Raw genomic sequence first — 20,422 nt, forward strand, 5'->3', positions numbered from 1 at the left:
CGCTCTCTATTCTACCGACTTTCTGTTCTGATAAATTCTGTCTCGGTTGCTATTGGTCCGTTTTCGTTGTGAATTAAACATTTTAGTCACTTGGTATCATCTCATTTAATGCATAATTTACAGTACAACTTAACTAGTACTAAGGTTGTGGTCACGGTAATCGGTCTATTGTTTCGTTTTTTGTTTAATTTAAAATTGTAATTGGCTTATTTATTTAATTTTTATTTGTTATAAGAGCTCTGAAAATTCGCAGTCTTCCTGTAAGTATACCTACCACCTTAAAAGTAAAAAGTAAAAATGAGGTGAGGCGATTGTATAGGAAACGTTTGATATATACCATAGAGTAAGTATATAAGTTACTTTATGTATATACACAATACTCTGATACTGTGAGTGCAGACGCCTAGATTTTATGCATCAGAGTATAGTGATGAAGTTATAAACGCCATTGCCACAGGTATTAATGAAGGCATACTACTCGGGGTTAGCTGTGAATCTTTAAAACGCTCTTTAGATTGTCTTTAGAGTTTCTTATTTAGGTGAGATCAATTCCCAAACGATATTCAAAAGTATTTTTTTTGCGTTTAAGGTCGGGGGTTGGTTGTCTGAATGCCCGGAGTAATACATTTGCTGTCTTCTCTCTCATTATCAAATCTACGTAACCTTAGACTTTAAATCGATATTAAATACTTCATGACACCTTTAACTCGACTACTGAGAGCTGACTGCCTTGAACTCTTTTCTCTGATGAATTTTAGGATACCCACTCGTTCCACCTGCTCGCTCTCCCTACTCCATCTGCTTGATTTGACCAGCATCTTCCTAACCAAGTACTCACCTTAATTTCGCCTCTTCTCCCTTGTAAATGCACTTCCTCTCACAATTTTACCGTATAAGCTTTGTTCCATCTGTCAGCTAATTTAATGTTTTCCTCTCTCTTCTGATTTATTCTTTGTTAATTTTTATATTGTTTTGTATTTTGTCTCCTTTAATTCTTAGCTAAAATTTTCATTTTAAATTTGCTACGTATGAAAAATGATTTAAATAAAGATTTAATTAAAAAACTTATCAACACGCGCCCTCTTGCGAGGTTTCTTCTCTCCCTGCACTCATTAGGACGACTGATTGCATACTTCTCCTTTTTCCATCGTATTAGTTTTGAGTTTTGTTCGTCCATTTTGTCAATATGTAAGGTTTTCAGAAATGAACCATGAAAGAATCAAACATTACCTAATTAATTTTCTATCCGAAGAAGGTAGCGATTCTAGAGTTCCATCTCCCTGGAATTTTAAACTTATACTTTCATGAAGGTGTAAGTGCCATTTTCGTGGGTATAAATGCCATTGAAGCGATACTGCTTACAGGATACGGAGGGGGAACTGTGTTTTTATAAATTCGACCTCTTTAAAACTCTCGTGAAGACCTAGAGTTTCTGAATTAATAGAGTTATTCCCTAACGATATTGCAAATTATTTTGTTGAAGTAAAGGTCAGGTCAATCGCCTAAGCCTTGCTAGATTTCGTTTAATAGGCGTGGAAAGGGCTAACTGAATTTCACTTTTCTGGAGGGTCTATTTCAGTTGACTAGAGGGGGAGGTGCGTTACCCCTTTCTTTTATGCTGCCTGTGATACAAAACTTTCATTATAGCAAGCCACACAAGACTAAAAGCCAGACCACCTCCCCGTAAGGGGCAAAAAATTCGCATAGCAGAGCATGGTTTCGATCCACGGACCTCTGGGTTATGGGCCCAGCACGCTTCCACTGCGCCACTCTGCTCCTCATTCTTCTCCTTGGTAATAAAATTTTTAGGGGAGCCAGAGCACCTTACGGGGAGAGAGAGGTCCGTGGATCGAAACCACGCTCTGCTATGCGAATTTTTTTCTATTACCATAAGCCGAAGTGGCTAGTGGGGTAGTATGTAATTTTCTAGTCTGGCCTACTTTATAATCAGATTTATTGCTGCCCATGCGCTTGATCTTTTAATCTCGTTTTCCATCATTGAATCGTGGCGATGAGAAGAGTACTGTATCAGAGGTAGCCATAAAATTTTCAAATTTCAAAATGTTATTCACGAGTATTATGGCACGGTCAAGTTAGTCCAATTTAAATAATAGAATTCCTTATTGAATACGATAACTGAGATCCGAAGAGATTAATTATGTTTATACCCTCTGATCATTTTCGATCCACATCTTATTTAGTAGTAATACAGGTTGAATAGTCAATCGGTTAAAACATCAATTTAGGGAACATAAGCGCCAATTTCTGTAAATAGCCGTAAGGAGATTGTTTACAAGAGAAAAACCAGCATTGCCATCTTGCGGGGAGATGAAATCTCTCACTGATAGAAAAATACGGTATCCACTATGATGTTCACATGGAGTCTAGACTACTTGATTGCAAAACAGAGAGATTTAGCATGTCGCTCTTTCCTATCAGGGATAGTAGCAGATGTGCCGTAAATGTAATTAATGGCTTCACTCGCTAAATGCTTATTTCTTTCTTTTTTTCTTTCGCTGGTTTGGGTTTCTTGGTCTTTGTTTTCCTTTTCGGCATTTAAATTGTTTTATCCAGCTGCATTTATTAACATAATAATATCTTTTTTCTGCGTGGTTGTGGTGAACTTCAATGCATGCATGATCGGTGAGAGCTCAATCTACCTTCTGGCATATTTTACGGCCTATTTGTTCAACAACTACGAAGACGTAGCGAATTGCATGATACATGTTGGTGTATACTTACCCCCTGTCAAACTCCTTTGAGGAAGCTCGCAGAGTATTGAGTGGATGTAGATGGCGCTCCACAATTCCTTCATCGTTATCACCGTGGTCTAGGTATATTTGGTCAGTAATAGTGCTCTATAATTTCACCGAGGTTCGTTCTGCTTTAGGAAAGTTTCGTTAGACAATCTCAGCGTCTCCGAACCCATAATATTCCTCATCCCCATTGACAATATATCCTCTCGTTTTATGATCTTTCCCCTTCGTGATGAAATCCGTGAAAGACGTCCGCTTCTCGTCCTGCTAGCACCCCATTTATTCCCCAGTTTATTCTCATACTTAAAACCGCTTCACTCAGTGGTATATTTCGTAACTCGGACCCTTCCGACCTGCCCATAGGGATGGCCCGAGGAGGTCCAGGATTTCCACCTGGCTGACAAGACCCCCTAGCCCCTGGGCCAGTTGGAACTTGAAAGGAGGCATGCTATTGCATTATTAGACAACCAAATCTCTAGGCATTGCGCGTTTATTGTGTTGCTTCTGCTTTCTATGAATGAGAATCCGTCTGGCCGATCATAGATGGAGGATCAGTTCATTATTTGCCTTTAACTCTAGCTGATCATACTGTTGACGCACCTGACTCAAGTTCTTTATGATTTAGTGCTTTCTTTCAGGTTGTTCAGTGCGTAATGGTTCGGGCTATTTCTTCCATGACGACTAAATGCATCCTTTGCATAATTTTGCATGCATTGATAAAAATGCATAAAAAACCAATAATGAATTGGTTAATATTGGTTTTTTATTTTCATATGAAATGTAAAATCCCTCCTAGAACGTCAGAGGTAAGCTATTTATATCCCCAATTTATTTAAAATCTACAAGAAAAACCGATAAATTTTGGTTGAAATAAAAAACTCGCCTCTTATATGATACCTTTTATCGTTTAGATTGCCAATGCGTTGATACCTAGTAATGTTCGACTAAGGGATAAATTTATTGACTGCGAAAACCAATCTTAGGATTGTTGGCACAAGATGATACGGTTCCTCTATAAAATGTTGGCCACCATAATATTTTTATAGAATAATAAAATTATAAGAGTAGGGTAAGATTAGTTGCGTATATTTTTACCGACTTATTTGAAAAATTGTATTGTCAATCGCTTTTGTTGTTTCCTTACACATTTTATAAAATATTTTTGTATCATTCATGTCATAATTCGTTAAATTGGTAATTTTAATAATATTTCATCATGCGGTTTTATGTTTTTAGTGCTTTTCCAATAAGTTGCCTGCACTGGAATAAAAAGAAAACCTTATTCATGTATCATGCCTTGATTACAACTAGCTATTCGTCATGTCGTTGGAACCGCAAGAAACTATAGAAGGCTAAAAAATATTTTTAGGGATGTCATACCTTAATTAATGAGTGAATGAAGGTCGATAGTTCGAACTGTGTGAATGTCATTCTTTCCTCGCACTATTAAGGACAGCAACGGTGTCTCAATTAACAGAATCAATAGCGTAATTTGCTAGGACGACTTATTACGTTGGTGTTTGGTCACCTCCTGCCAAACACTATAGAGGTGGCTCGCAGGTATCATGCAGATGTAGAAGAGCTGAATAGTCATAGACGAGGAGCAGACAACGATTTTTGGTACTTCCCCTCCCGTCCTACGCCCCTTGTAGAAACAAGCCCTTCACAGCATTAGTCAACGTACCTGCCTACCCGCGCTCTTTCCGTACCTTACGCAATTTCTCTCAAGTGGGTCGGAAAAGACTGAATATCTTTTAGACGACAGATGGCAGCCAAAAAGGCTTATCAATTTTATTGCATATTTTCACCGTATTACTCTTAGTTTGAACGTTTTTCTACTTTAAAATATAACCTACAATAACTTTAAATACTCTTAGCCAGTAATTTAATTAAAATGTTTCCAATAAAAAGGTCCCTGTGGAATTATCACAGTAAAGTATTAACACTCACGATGAATTGCTCCGTGTATTTGCAACGGGACGTCATTTTTCTCACTTTAATTGTTAAGAAAGACAGAACTCTTGTCAGTTCGAACAAATCTTTCGCTGAGTGGCGAGATGAGTGGCGAAGACGTGAAGTGTGCAGTGTAAGTGAGTGATGTGTGCAAGTGCCTGTGTGAATTTAAAGTACAATGGCCTGTTTAATTTGAATTGTATCCATATCATTAGGACGCTGCATTGCCAGTGATATTTAAGTGCATTTTGTGTTTGATTTTACTTAGAGACTCATAGACTCGTTAGGACAGACCTGCCGCCTTCAACGTGCTGCGCACGGAGGGTATGGGCACGGTTTTAGGATAGGCGAAGACCTGCCAATGCTATGTATATATTTTTAATATGTTAATAAACTAAAGATTTCCGTGGTGGGAGTTCATTTGTCTGTTCGGACAATTTTAGACTGCGCCCAACTGACTCAGTTGGGCCAAAAAATGGCGTTCACATCCCTCGCGATCATGCCTCAAGCTCACACGTACATGAAAGCGGGAACTAACTCACGATATAGTTGAAGAAGTCATACCCAGACAATGATTGATTAGGGATATCTTAGTTTGTAATAGTTAGTTCTTAGATTTTTAGTCTTAGTTTTTTCACGTTCCTTAAGACGCTGCATTGGCAGAGATCTACAATGAGTGTTTTTTTTGCTGATATGGGACACAAAGAATTGTTAAGAAAATATCTAGATACCCAGCATGCAATATCAGGGCATTTGGCTGGGGGGTGAGCATACAAACTCATGAACTGCCGAAAGTCGTTTATATGCATGAGCACGTGGAAATGAACCCGAGAGACATAACTTTAAAAAAATCTCAGCTTTAATGCACATAAATCTTGAAAAATTAGATTATTTTGTTGAAACACGATTTATTTTTATATAGAAGCACTAGACTTGGTCTGACCGCGTATCGTCCTGTTTCCGGTTCCGGAAATTATTTTCGGAAATTATTTTGAAATGTAACTATTAATTTTCACTCTTTGTTTTGCATGGAGCTCGGATACTACTTATACTTCTATAGTATTTGAAATCCATTCAAATGAATGCGGGACTCGTCGAAGGTCTTTCTGATGCCTAAAAATATAGCGTGAACTTGAAAATGTCTGCAACGCACGGCTAGAAGATCACTAACTGAGAGAGTTCGCTGGCTTTCACAAGACCCACCTTCTCTAAATCCGTGCTTTTCTTATGATAACTGATTTTACATGACCAATTATCGAACTAAAAATAATATTAGGTGCGCAACTAAGTTTCCGCTGTCATTAGATAGCTCTAGCAGTATTTCAGGTCGATTTCGACTTATCGGAAAGGTCATGAACCAAGGTTAGATATTTGGTAAACAAACCGCGTGAGTTTGTGTTGGCGTCAAGTCCATATTGTAGCGTAAAAATGTCCGAGTTATTGCCAAGTAACCGTCATTTGCGGTAAGAGTTTATTTTCTTCTTTAATTCGAATAAAACGGCGGTCGAAGCGCATTGAGGGCTCCAAAAAGTTTTCGGAGATGCTGCTATAAGTTAAACAACGTGCCGTGATTGGTTCCGTCGCTTCAAAGAGGGTAATTTCAACGTTGACCACCGTCCGCGTGAAGGAAGACCAAAAAACTTCGAAGACACTGAAATGGAGGCATTGCTCTATGAAGATACATGCCAAACTCAAGAAGAGCTTGCTTCAGCTTTACTAAAAAAAAGTTGTAGCGATAGAAAATACTTCGAATGATTCATCTGTAACAATTTTTTTACAATAAAGTTGTGATTCCATTATTAAAACAGCGAGAACTTAGTGTCGCACCTAATATGTTCCATGATTTTGCAAGAGATGGAATTAAGTGAGATAGGCCTGTAGTTACTAGGCTTTAGAGATAGTAAATGAGTGTTAGGTTTTTGCTCAGTTAGGAGGTAAGACAAAAGTTAATGATCTGTGATTGCCATTTATTCCTTCGAATGTACCGACGTTACTTCTTCTAGATTTATACACGTCAGATCCCTACTAATAACCTCGTAACGATGCAGGCAGTAGACGTAACATTATGATGGACAGCTGCGTCAGAGCTTGGAACATCCCCGGCAGATAACCCACTGAGAGAAGGCCAGCAGGAGCCCAGGTTCACTTCCTTGTGAAATCATTTGGAAATAATGGAACCACATCATTTCCACTTCAAATCCTTTTTATTGTATCCCACCGCCATGAACTCTTTGAGTCTTGTACCTGTGCACTTGGATCCACTAAAAAAGTAATCTCGGGGTGCATTCGTATATGCAGCTTTGAAAGTTCAGCCGAGAATCAGATATCGCGACTTAAGCATTTTGGTTTAAGTGCATGAAAAAATCACATTAGGACAGTTCCATTTTGTGATGAAATTACCCTATGAGAAAACTATCAATGGGATATTTCGATAAATTGTAAAATACAAAAAAATTACAAAACTTCTAACTCTGCATGGTCGAAAAACATTTATGAAGGTGATGTTCATGTACGGAAGCAAAATTAATTATCGAAATACCTTCTAAATATGCCCAAAATTAACATGTGACGGAATTTCTGCCCGGTCAACCTCCTACGTGCAATGATTCCAAACATACTCAAAACTCAATGAATCTAAGTAAAACTTGAAAACTTTTAATAAGGTTCTGAATAATGTTCTAATACTGATTCCATAAAATTCAATCATATAGCTGCTTATTTATTCAGATAAAATATTTCCAGCCTAAATTTTAATTTGATAGAAAAAGTTGACATTTTCATTGAAATGCTCATAACCAAGTATTACGCAGAGGAGAACAATACTTCAAATGGCGGTTTTCCTTCTTATTTTATGAAAATTCAGGTGCTAGCAAAACGAAATTTACTAACCTAAGTAAAAGAGTCATATTTTTGCTGATTAAACTCAGTAAAAACACTTAAGTCGTGCGATGTTTATCCAAATATCTCTAATATTATACTTGCACCATTAACAGTTCCACCACTTTGAGTTGATTAGCTCATATTTAAAAGCCAAGGGTTTATTTACATTTGATTCCAAAAATATCTCGCAATAACCTCGTAATATTAAGAAGGCGAAGTACGTCATACCCTTCCACCTCGTGAAATGTCCAAAACTTGAGTGCTTATATTGCTAAACAAATCATATAATTATACCATGTATTACTAGTCATACTTGGAGACTCTCTACCTTATATCGGCCATCATGTCTGTTTTATTCACGTGCTTAAAAACATCGGGATTAAATGGATAGTGAGATTTTTCTGGTGAAAATAGCGTTTTGGCGATGCCCTCGCTTCAGTGTTAGGAGCATTCGGAAGTTTCCATGGCGATGTTGGTCGCGTTATAAAGGGAAATGGTTGGGAAAAATTCATTCATAAATTTATTTATCTGTCGCAGGAGAAGCAGGGGGTAGGATTGGGAGTTGGGAGGATATCTTTGAATCCCACATACTTTAAAATCATCGGTTTCTACTTACGGCTTATTTTTTTGGTCGGTGTCCATGATAAAACTATTTTAATCTCTCTTTTAGAACTTTTTATGAACGAATCTCATATAACGTGAAAATTAGTTACCCCTTCCATAAAAAACTTCAAATTTGGATGATGGTAACGAGACACCACGGTTTTTGAATGCTGGGGCGTAGAAAATAATATACCACCAGACCACAATCCAAACCCACAAGTTATCGCGTTCGCTTAAGCGAGACGTTTTCATGGCGATTTCATGGCGCGACAGCGTCAACACACACTTGAGGCTGACTAACTGGATCCACCCGACTCCACGAATCTCCCATAACAAACCCTACCGGATACACAAACCCCTTTTTATCCCGACGATATATTTCGACCTGGTTACGGAGGTGAGAGGCAGGCAAGGGACCATATCTCACGCCCTGCAACAACTAACTAAACCCACCCCACCAATACTCAACAAATCCCGTTTGGCCCGCAAACATGCTCGTCTTGTGTGTGCCGGCACAAGCATATGTATAAATCTAATGTTGTTATATATATAAATGCATATATATTCGCGTATTTCTTTGCCTCGTTGTTAGTGGCTGTGTAGTGTATAACTTCGCCACAGTAGACGCCTTCTTCCGCTCCTTTCTGTCCAGAAGAATAAAGCGGGTCCAGGACGGCATCCTTGTGGTACTCTCCCTTTCCAGCCTTACTGGGAAGTGGGCGGGCCGCGGTGCAGGAACTCGTCCACGCCGCAGTTTCGTACGTAACCCGTTTAACCTCCTAAAGCCCATCCCTCAGGCTTTGTTGTTTGGAAGATGCTCTCCCGAGGGGTATGGGGGGTCTAAAACCCCCCTATTCTTTTCCGCCTACCTTCCCATTCTTCCTGTCCTGCTCCTCACTAGACCCCTTTCCGAATCTTTTGAACGTCTTCCCGAGCTTTCCCACATCTTTGGGTACCTCACACTACCCTTAAGCACCCTGTTTGTCCGGAGGGCACCGTTCAATCCTCATCCCCTGGACTCCAGTTCCATTATCCTCGCGAAGGAAACGTCTGCCCCATTTCCTCTCCCAGGCCCTGTAGCGCAACAGCGTCCTCCTCATGTTGCGCAAATCCTTTTTCTGTACCCCTTCCCAAGACTGACCCCGAAACCAAAAGCGAAACTCCGATGCACCCTTTTTTCACTGGTTCCGACTTTGAAAGGGACAACACGAAGAACTCCCTAAGGGCTATAAGGGACTGGTGGGGTAAGGGAGAGGTTAGGATTTTAAGCCCTTCAGGATTCAGACCCCATGTTGCGAAAGATGACGAAGGTTTGAGGGAAGTGGTTGCGCAGATTCCTTATCTGTTCCGTCCCAAAAAAGAGATGCCGGGGTCTTTTCTGCGTCGCTGGTTAAAGAAGATGGGGCGAGTTAACCCATGAGGGAGGTAGTGACGTGGCTGCTGTCGGTGTTTGGCTGGGAAAAGGATTCGAACTGGGCCGTTCTGTTCCTTACCCCATATCTCGCAAACCATAGAGGAGTCCTTTTTCATTGTATGGCGAGTAATGATGGAGATTGGCGTCTGAAAGAGGCATCAAGGTATCATGGTCGAACTGATTGGCCAGCTGGAAACTTTTCCCTCTTGAAATTCCGAGAAAATTACGTAAAAAAGGAATGGCTGAGATATTTAGGCCAGGGGTTGAAGGAGGGTTTACTATCGCTATAATGCAACCTATTTTGGAAGTATATCTTTCGATCTAGTAGAGTTGCTCATTGAAACTATTTTTGCGGTATGCGGTGACATGAATAAATATATTAGGGCCGCATTCATAGTCGTTGCAAAGGGGATATGCGGCTCCTAGGTAGCCCCTTCAGTTGGCAAGAATGTCATAGCCACATTTTCATTTTGTATCTCTTACTGGACCTTGGTCCCAGCATGGTGTGCATCCTCCTAACCACGAAATAAAAGTCTCAATTACTAAGGTTGCGTTTGTACACAGATATTACTGTATTTCTTATAAGCTGTAGGACAAAGATTATATCCATCAGTCTCAGAAACAAGAGTTCAAAATTTCTGATCATTATAAAAGTTGGATGGTTTTATATTTTTTCAACAGTCAATTTTTTAAAAGATGAGATTGTTCCAATGCATTGGACGGTGAGTAAATTCAGGTAAATAGATTCGATAATTTGGGAGGTTCAAAAATTCATTCTTCTAAAGAACAGCAAAAGACCAAAACGGAGTTCTCTGCGGTATAAAAATGGAGTTTCATTATGAATTTTTATAAATATCTTATTTTTTATTTAATATTGCTGACTAATATGGCCAGTAATAATTAATGGATTATCTGTACTAGATTTCTATGGTGCCCTAACTTTTTGATGTCCATGTCCATCTGAACTGTCATATGTAGAGGAATGAGTTGTGTTTTCTTGGCTTAACCATTTCGCAATTTCCGCTTCCATTTCGAGAAACCTCAAGCCCGATTCAAGAACGCCTCAAGCTTTTGGAAGAAGAGAGCATTGAAAAACCATAATCCTTCGTGTCATCAGTGTGTGCATTCGTACATGGTGATAGTTCATCCAAGAATCGGATACCTCGGCTTTTTCGTTTTCATTAATGAAAAAATCACATGATCACTAGGATATGAATAACGCTGAGGTGAGCAATTTTTCAAGTGACGGTTTTGCTACTTATTTAAGCTTCTATGGGTTAATGAGCTAATCCATCCCTTATCCCAATGATTTGGGTAATATGAACGTCAATATTTTATTCAAATTATAGATATTCATGATGAAAGAACACAAATGGTAATTTCCACACTTTTTAATCCAAAACTCAACAACCGACCAACACATTGTGTCATTTTCAAGGACAATTTTTCATCCTTGAAAATGACGCAATATGTTGAAACCGGGGATTGTTGATTTTTGGATTAAAAAGTGTGGACATTACTATTTGTGTTCTTTCATCGTGGATATATCGAACTTCCCCCAAATCAAGACTGAAACGATTTTATCCGTTCATTCACATCTCTCATTTTATACACATGCTGATTCCCCATCGCTGGAATTTGTTACATGCGTGCACTATGGTGGCTTGAATTATAGCACCATAACCCCTCTTGAAATCCATTGAATGCATCGATGAATATCTAGTTCGAGCTCTTTTCATTGGCATTGACAGGTGTCGGAAGGCATTGAGAATTGATACGAACCCAGAACTGTGACCTAAACTCACCTTTGTTTGCCCTCCATTCTTATCCAACCTGTTCAAATGCCCTTTGACCTGTCAGCCGACTTTAATCCCCTATTTCCCTTTCACATGCACAACATCCCTCACGGTGAAAACGTCCCACTATCATGCAGTGAATGGCTTCCTTCTGACTGGAGCCCTGGTGATGTATTGAGAGGGAGTGGATATAACCAATCAGTCTAAAAATCTGCTTCTAAATGGACCCTTGGAGTAATTGGGTTGAGATGTTAATTGGCTTAAGTGAATATGGTCGTAGGCAGGAAATCTCAACGCCAGTTAAATTTGGAAGCAAACTGTCTCAGAACCGCCTTTTCGATTGTGTAAGGCCAATAATGAAACAATGACTTGCAATTTTCCACAAAAATAAATTTAATTCGACTCGAGTGTCGAATTAGATTTATTTTTGTCTATTTTTACTATTTTTTAATTTATTTAATTTAATTCGACTCGAGTGTCGATGTTACATCGTGACATGGGTACATGTTAGTAACATCGAAACTCGAGTCGAATTAAATTTATTTTTGTGGAAAATTGCAAGCCATTGTTTCATTATGAATCAATTCCACTCCATCTCGCTTGATTCCTCGAATTTTATATGTATTGCCAGTAATCATGGGGAGTGAAACTGGTGTCATAACCCACCGGGAACTGGGTCAAGAGATAAGATTTATTTATTTATTTTCAACTTCCCCGTAAACATCTCCTAATGGCCTTTAGAATGGGTGTTTTAACATAGAGTACAACAAAAACATCCATGCCCTCGATTAGGACCACCTATCCAGGCGAGACTCGAACTCACGAACTTCGGCTTGGCGGGCGAGGACTTCAGCCCACCACCTCCGAGGCCGGCAAGATATATTATTTATTCTTTAAACTGAAATTGGGTTTTGGATATCCTGCTTTCAGGAATTTAAATGAAGCTATGAACCTGGGCCCATTTGGGGCGTCGTAGTTTCATTCTAAAGTTCCTCAAGTGGACCTGAGAAAGCCAACTGGAACGTTGGCGAAATAGTGTCCAGTAAAATGGATAAACGCGGAAGGAAACCCGGAGGAACCTAGTTTTATTCTAGTTCAAAACCAATGACATAACAGCACTGAATGGTCAGAAATCATATGACATTTTGTGTGACTCCGTTAAGTGTTTCCATGGGCTAGTCGGTGTTTATTTCTTGTATTTCTGGTAAATGACCGCTGATTTCTTATTAATAATAATAATTATAAATCATGAAAATACGCGATATTACAGTCGCTCTACGAAAGCTTTTTCAATTCCGATGACTTCAGAGTAATCGCAATTGATTACCCAAAAATCGCATTTACGATTTCGTCTCGACAAAATGGACTTTTCTGTATCAAAAATGTCTTCTTACATTAGCAAAAGACTTTTTAAAAATGTCACCTATAGTTTCAAGCTATCTTTCTCTATAAGAATTTTAGTTATTGATGCAAATGCATAAAGTCGGTATTTTCCGATCGACGCTCCCAATGAAAACGCTGTTTGAACCGTCATCTTGCCCTAGAGCATGTTAATATAGAGAAACCATTGCTGCATTTACGAAAGCTACTAGTAAGTTGATATCTTTAAACATTATTCCAAATATCCTATCTCCTATCCCATAGCCCCATACTACTTCAATAACCTGCTCCGCCCAGCGTACCCAATGAACCTTGTGCTCAACCCTGATACAACCCCTCCTATTTCTCATCCCCCGATGTAGCAGTGAATACATCCTATTTCGACCAATGGAGCAACGTTTGAGCGTCCTCCTTATTGCGCTAGCCTTTTTTTATATTATTCTCCATCTCCCCTACCCTGTCTACATTCCTTCCCCTTCCTTTCTCATTGAACTCTCCATTCTCCTCAATCTTTCTCCCACCCGTCCCCTCTCTAAACCTTGCTCCTCTGATTCACTCCTAGCGATCGTAGGTTTTCGCAGGTGTCGCACGTAAACGAGTGTGCGGTGAAAATTCAATGGTCGGCATAAGTGGCGTATTTTTTGCCGGCGCAGCGTCCACGCCGACAATCTCTGCGTCGCGAATCTGCCACTAGCGGTTGAAAATTCATCTCCAAAAATCAAAAGAAGTTCCAAAAATACACATTAAGATTAAATATCGTGTATGCATCCTATTGTTACTCATTATATTTTGGGGGATCTACAATCTTATTTTCATCAGACTTTAGAAAAATTTCTGAAGATAGAATGAGGAACGAATTTCTTTCATTTGCCTATTGGTGAAAGTGAGAGTTCATAATTTATTTTGTAAAATTTATTTGAACAAAATATAATGAAACCTCAGAATCATGGTTATGTATTATACGAATAGTATTCTGATGCCTTGAAGGCCTACCAGTTCTTATCAGGAAATAATATACAGAGAGTTGATACTTTTCAGCGCGATACAAATGAAACTGAAGGTTTGTACAAATGGTATGCGTACTCATAATTGTTACTCACATACCGTTATACATTCTATTTCTATATAAAATCGGTGACTTATATATCTATAAATATAATTTCTTGTTCTATTTCTCACCCATTTTTTCCTTGTTACCCACAGGAAGCGTAAGAATACTCACGCTCACGGCAGATTCAGTGGCTGAATACACAATTCCTCCACATAGTGAAAACAAGACGCCTTTCGGAGCTAGATTATCACTGGAATCAAATAGCGGCAATATTTTCGGTACGTGACTCGATTATTCATGACCTAACCCCTCGGATATTATTCTCATTCTCTCTGCAACTACTGTGTTCAGAATCCAGCTGTAAAATTCTATATCCGTATCATTTACATGTACATATTACTCCGCCAGCCGCCTCAATAGGGGTGTGGCGGGCTGTTTGGAAAATAGCCTTCTAATAGTTCACGGATTGTTCAAATGTCATTTTATTGATTTTTCCAGTCTTAATTTTACTGGTTTTCTTATGGCAGTTACTCCAGTCATTTGGCACTGTATATTTCCTCATTAGCATACGTTTCTCTTTAAATTCTTAAGTAATTTTCTCTCTAATCTATCTGCCCATCCCTATGATTTCCCATTGAAATTTTTGTTATTATTATTCTGTTCTATTGTTCTATTACGAACTCTACAGCAGTGTATAACCCCATTAATCTTCTTAATGGACAAGTTGAAGAACAACAAATCATATGATCATTCTTATTATTATCACTTTCGAGTTTTTGCACTTTCTCAGGCGGTCAAAACTTTCACCTATCATAAGGGCATTATTATACACTAGGCTCGGATGTAAACGAAAAATATCTACCCTATTCTACACTTTCCGATCATACCCGACCCAGGAATCTTCTTATAATCAAGCAAGTCTGTAGTAAAACAGTTTTTTGGCTAAGCTTAATCAGGTTTTTTTTTAAATGCCTACTCTTGATTTTTTTTACAAAACTCCCTCCGCAGAGATTATTAGTGGGTGAATACTGACTTCTTTCATCTACCAAATATTAATTATTATTATCATCATCATATTTTTTGTTAAATTTTATTCAGTTTACACTGACTTTTTCATGTAGAGAGTACGGGTTCTCACATAGGTAACTCTTTACTTTTCTGTTGCGTTGAGAAATTTTCTCGTGATATGACAAGTCGAAATTATTACAGCCTTTTGCAATTGTTTGAATGTATTTGAATGAAAGGTGAGTATTTTAAAACTATTTTGTGTATGTTTTGGGATGATAACGGTAGTAGAGATTACAATTTGAGCTATAAAAACCTGTTCCATGTTCCAAAATTATTATTATTATTTCTTTGTCATATTATTAGTAATGTTTTTTTATACTGTATAGTTCACCCCTAGTTTTGGTCATTCCGTTTCTATTCGCTGCATAGACCTACAATAGACGATTCAATTGATCCCTCTTGCGCAAGCATCTCAATTACGGTGCAGAGAACTCTTTCATCGGTTTTTTATATATTCTACATTCAACCTTTGCAAAAGGCAGTAATAATTTCTACTTGCCATATCACGAGAATATTTCCTAACGCAACAGAACAGTAAAGAGTTATCTTGGTGGGAGCCCGTACTCTTTACATGAAAAAGTTAGTGTAAACTGAATAAAATATGCATCATGTTTTTTATACTGTATAGTTCACCCCTATTTTTGGTCATTCCGTTTCTATTCGCTGCATAGACCTACAATAGACGATTCAATTGATCCTTCTTGCGCAAGCACCTCAACGGTGCAGAGAACTCTTTCATCGGTTAAAACGAGATTCGATCTCTGAGCGGAAGCCAGCGGTGAGGCCAGGTGCGTTCTCAGTAGCACTTCCTGAAATCGGCTCAGCCCCTTTTCCACTATGCAGTCTCTTCCGACTACATCGTAGTCATGGATGGCCAAAACAAACATTTGTTGACAAACAAGACCGGAAGGGGGAGAGTGGGAACATATGGTTATGATGCACTCTTGACTTGTATGCCACGTCGATGGAAAAGTGTGCACAAAAAACCTGTGGACTAGAAGGGGATTGACATCAGGTTGATCGGTCAATTGATTTCTCAATGCGCATCTGCGATGCAGTCATATAACGAGCTGATCCTAGTGATTAAGTCACCATACGAATCCAGTGTATTTCGCGTATTTTAATTTTGTACTTGCTGGTATACAAATTTTGCTTTCAACCGTGTGAGATACTCAATTATAAGTTGTGATTTTTAGGAGCCGACATTAGGTTTCACAGATTTTCCAAATATGGACTTGTCAACACTTTCTAACCCAGAGCTGCTTCTATGAGAAATTAAATTTCTAGATTTCTGATTTTTTAAAAAGTGAAAAATTTCCACTCAATTGTATTAATTGTGGCACTAAATATTTTGGCATTAAACTTTACATCACAAAAAACACGTAGTTTAAATATTTCCTGAATAGAGCTGAAAATGTATACATTTTTAATGTTACTAATAGAAGCAACATTGGGTTATAATGGGTTAATAAGACGTTTCTATCATCTTTGGCTGGTAATATTTTTGTTTCTTTTCGTATTATTAAAGTATTCTACCGTTTAAGGTCGGTTTCATGGTATTTCCCCTCCCTTCACGGATTTCTCTCTTCAATTCATAATAAGGCTCCCTTTCTTTCTATCTAAAAATCCTATTCTGTCTCTCAAATTTTATCAACATTTCACCCTTATTTTTCATCGGAACTTCGTATTTAACGCTTGTTCTAATCCATACATTATGGGTAGGCTTGCAACCTAATCATAAGAATAATGTATTTCCTAGGATATATAAATATCGATTGTATTAATCGTTTGGAAATTAAAGTCTTGAATATTCCATAATATATATAGAATAAGAACTTGTCAACAATTTCCTGTGCATACTTCAGCTTTAAAAAAATTATATAATCGCAAATAGGTCGAAAAATATTCAAATTTGATATTCATGCTAGTGGGAAAATGGACTACTTTATTCACCCTTGTCATTTTAAAGATGATACTTAAGTTTCGAAGGAGTAATGATAAACCAATAATGACGGATCGAGTAGGAGTGATGCGTCCTCTTAATATTCATCCCTGCCGCGCTATCCCATCCGAAGATCATGGTAGGGCTGACAACCTTATCATAAGCGTGTAATCCCCCCCCCTGTGGTATAAATACATGTATGAAGCGTCCTTCAGAATTATGAAATACGTTTGCAACCTTATATATCCTTCCATGGGTCGGCGTATAAGTATATTCCACAAGTGTCTGCTTGCCGTCCCGACTCGCGAGGATACAGCCCCACCAATCCTCTAAGCCTGTATCCTGCTAACGTATTGAAGTCGAGAGACGCTCTCGTAAGTGCGTCATACAGAAAATTTGAAAGGAAATAAGTGAAAGAAAAAAAAAGAAAGCGTGCGTTAAGGAAAAAAATATTTTAGTCTGCTTCGCTCAGGAGGGTTGGACTTTTCTTTTCTCTGGTGTGAGTTTGCTGGGTCGGCCGGTTCTCAGCGGCGTCGAACGAGAAGAATAAGTCCCACGGAGAGAAAGACGCTACGCTCCCTTCCTTTTCCTTCTCTCTCTCTATCCATCTCGTCTTCTTTCACATGCTTTCTCTCTCTTTCTCTGTGTCGCAGACCATAGTCCTCTCCTTACCCTTCTCCACGAGCGGACGTTGCTTACCCACATGTATGCTGCGATTCCCTCCCTGGCTGGAAGTGATCTATAATGAAGTAGATACACAGCCGGATAATGCTCGAGGAAAGAGTGGTGAATTGTCTCGATGAGATATTGATTGAGTCGCTATTTGCTCCATGTAACAATATGATTTTTTTGATATTATAAAAGCATTCGATAAATTGCCCCACGATTAGTTATTAGCAAAGCTAAAATCTTACGGCCATGATGATTTCATTTCCTGCATAAGAGAAATTTTAATTGATCGCGAGAAAAGAGTAGTATTTGACGTCTCCAACGAAGTTAGACCCACTTCTAGGGTCCCTCCGGGTAGTGTCATAGGCCCACTCCTCTTCCTTCTCTACATCAACGATATTGACGAAACAGTGGACAGTAAACTTAGATTATTTGCAGACGACGCTGCAGTGTACATGGAAATCCGTAGCATTAAATATAGGGATGAACTAACTTGCGACCTAAGCATGGTGCAATGCGTGGCAGCTAGAGTTAAATTTGAAAAAAAAATCGTGGTAATGAATTCCTGGAAAAAATTGCTCCCTACGACAGGTATTTCATTTAGGGTACACTGTTAGAGATTATAGAGTTCGTAAAATTCCTCGGCGTGAGACTCACTAATCATCGATCGTGGAATAAATATTCGGTAAATGAAAGGTTGAGGTCATTAAAAAAATATACTGTCATTTGTAGTCATAACATGAAAATAATTGTGAATGTTATCGTCAATTTTTGTCAATACATATTATCTCATTGCCAAGCTTAGTATAGAAAAGGCTTTTTTTTACTTGCACAGCCAAAGTATTCATCTCTAAAATTTCATTTTCACAAGTTTTACTTCTTTTTTAAGCATATTGGACTAGTTAATCCTCAAGCTCAAGAAACTAGAATCACTTCTAATTAGGCGAAAGCACTTTCTATACCCGGAAAGGATATTATCCCGGGGATCTCGAGTGTGGCTCCACAAATCGTCATTCCTCCCAATTACTCCACAGTAATTCATCTAATCCTCGTTCAGACATTCCTTTCTTATTTTTCTTCATGATTGCGCCGTAAAAGTTTGCTTTGGTAAATGAAAGCGATCAGACCTCTCTGGCAGCTTTCTCGGCCATGGTACCCGATAGCCGTTAGTAGGATCACTAACTTGTCGTCGCTGTAGACCATCATAATTACCAATATTCTTAATTTAATTAATTATTTTACTCTAAGATAAAGATGCAATAATAAAATGAAAAAAAACGTTGTTTCATTCCACCAAGTTTTCAACGAATTGGTTGAATTAATCTAAGTTTAAAAAATTTTTATTATTAAAATGAATTGTCAAGAAGTTGAGTCTGAGGCGATAGAGATAATGAATATACGCATTCATTAGGAGACATTGTTATTTCGAAGTTGACTCTTAGGAAATTTATCCATAGAACTGACATTTTTCTCCAGTTTTCAGCATGAAGTCTTTCGATTTCGACCCCAAAAAGTGAAGATTAATCGTAGTAGCCTCAAAGGCAGATTGTCTTCATAATTAGTACATACGTTAATGCCATAGCTTATGTGTTATAAGTAGAGATATGCTTCGAACCGAGGTAGTGTATCCCCTTAACATATTCTCTCTCCCATCCAGACTCTTTCCTCCGTGCTTTTTAATCCTGCCGTGTTTAGGAAGGAGGGGAGGCCCTCCCCTTATTCGCCTTTCCATTGCCTCGCGTGCCCAGGTGCCTCTTTCGTTGCCCATCTGCCCTCCTTTTTAAAAACCTTCCTCCTGACACCCCCCACCCTACGCCCTCTCTCTCTCTCTCAGTGCGCACTGCGTCTAATTCTTTTTGAACTGCTCCTCAGCCCTCCTCTTCCTCCTCTGTCGCCCGTCACGGCGTCCTTTTCCCCCACCAGAGGGTTCTGTCGTCGCTCTCCGCCTCACCTCACCGCTCCAATGTCTCCCGCCTGCTTTTCCCGCCAATATTGTCACCAACATTTCTCCATTAGTGGAACTCGGAATCGTGGTCAAGATTCAGAGGAAAAAGTACGCCGGATTGTAAAGCCGTGGTCAAAATTATAAATTATTAGTGTTATACTGTACCGATACCATTATTATTATACTGGGAAATGGAAAATTTTACCAAATGATCTACTTGTTAGTTAGCACCATGCGCAGAAGTTGATTATCAATCTTGTATTAGCTTACTATGATATTTACTGCGCCGGATCTAATGCATCGCATAATAATTTCGAAGTTGTCACTCATTATCGATTTTCGGGGGCAAAGGATCGTTGTGATGCAACCCTCTCGTATGTCCTGTAAACGAATGACAAATTCTCTGGTTAAACCCACTAAATATTATGTATAAAACTCTGAATAGAAATATAAGACTCTTTTCCACACACCGTTGGCTCACAACACCAAGGTTAACATTTAAGTCCTAAAAATTGCGAAACGTATGTAAAATACGAATGGTCGCTTTAATTTAAAAAGATGAAAATAACTATTTCCTCTATTTAAATTAAAGCCTAAAAAATGTCCTCAAGTAAGAGCCTTACCGGCAAATTATTGAGTTTCTAAAAGCCTAATTAAAGTTACTTACGCTTTAAGATACTCTGAATGCTTCTCATTTTAATACATCGTACTCTTCTTGTTGAAAGGGATCACCAATGGAACCATTTATTGGTACCCGACGACTTTAAAAAGATGGAAAACGAAATTGCTAAAGTGCTCTCTATTGGTTAAGATTTTTGTGTTTACAAACATTGGTGCCGTCCAAAAGTTAATGAAGACAGAGCAGCACACTGCTATGATCCAAAACAGGACGGTGAGTTTGTTGGACTAACAACCAAAGGGTAATTCGTGGATTAAAGTGTACAGAGAAAATATTTCAAGGATAG

General features: G+C 38.6%; 1 protein-coding gene and 1 non-coding gene across 2 annotated transcripts in view; one reads left to right on the plus strand and one right to left on the minus strand.

Moving 5' to 3' along the window:
- Positions 1 to 20,422, plus strand: part of LOC124163940 — a 250,137-nt gene that overhangs the window by 155,722 nt on the left and 73,993 nt on the right. The window contains exon 5 of the mRNA XM_046541059.1: positions 13,986 to 14,111. Within this exon, the coding sequence (XP_046397015.1) occupies positions 13,986 to 14,111 (126 nt within the window). The remainder of the gene's footprint in view (positions 1 to 13,985; positions 14,112 to 20,422) is intronic.
- Positions 1,705 to 1,776, minus strand: Trnam-cau. Its single transcript has one exon. It is a non-coding gene; the product is annotated as a tRNA-Met (tRNA).

The sequence above is a fragment of the Ischnura elegans genome, chromosome 8 (genome assembly GCF_921293095.1).
Source record: "Ischnura elegans chromosome 8, ioIscEleg1.1, whole genome shotgun sequence".
Taxonomy (NCBI): Eukaryota; Metazoa; Arthropoda; class Insecta; order Odonata; family Coenagrionidae; genus Ischnura; species Ischnura elegans.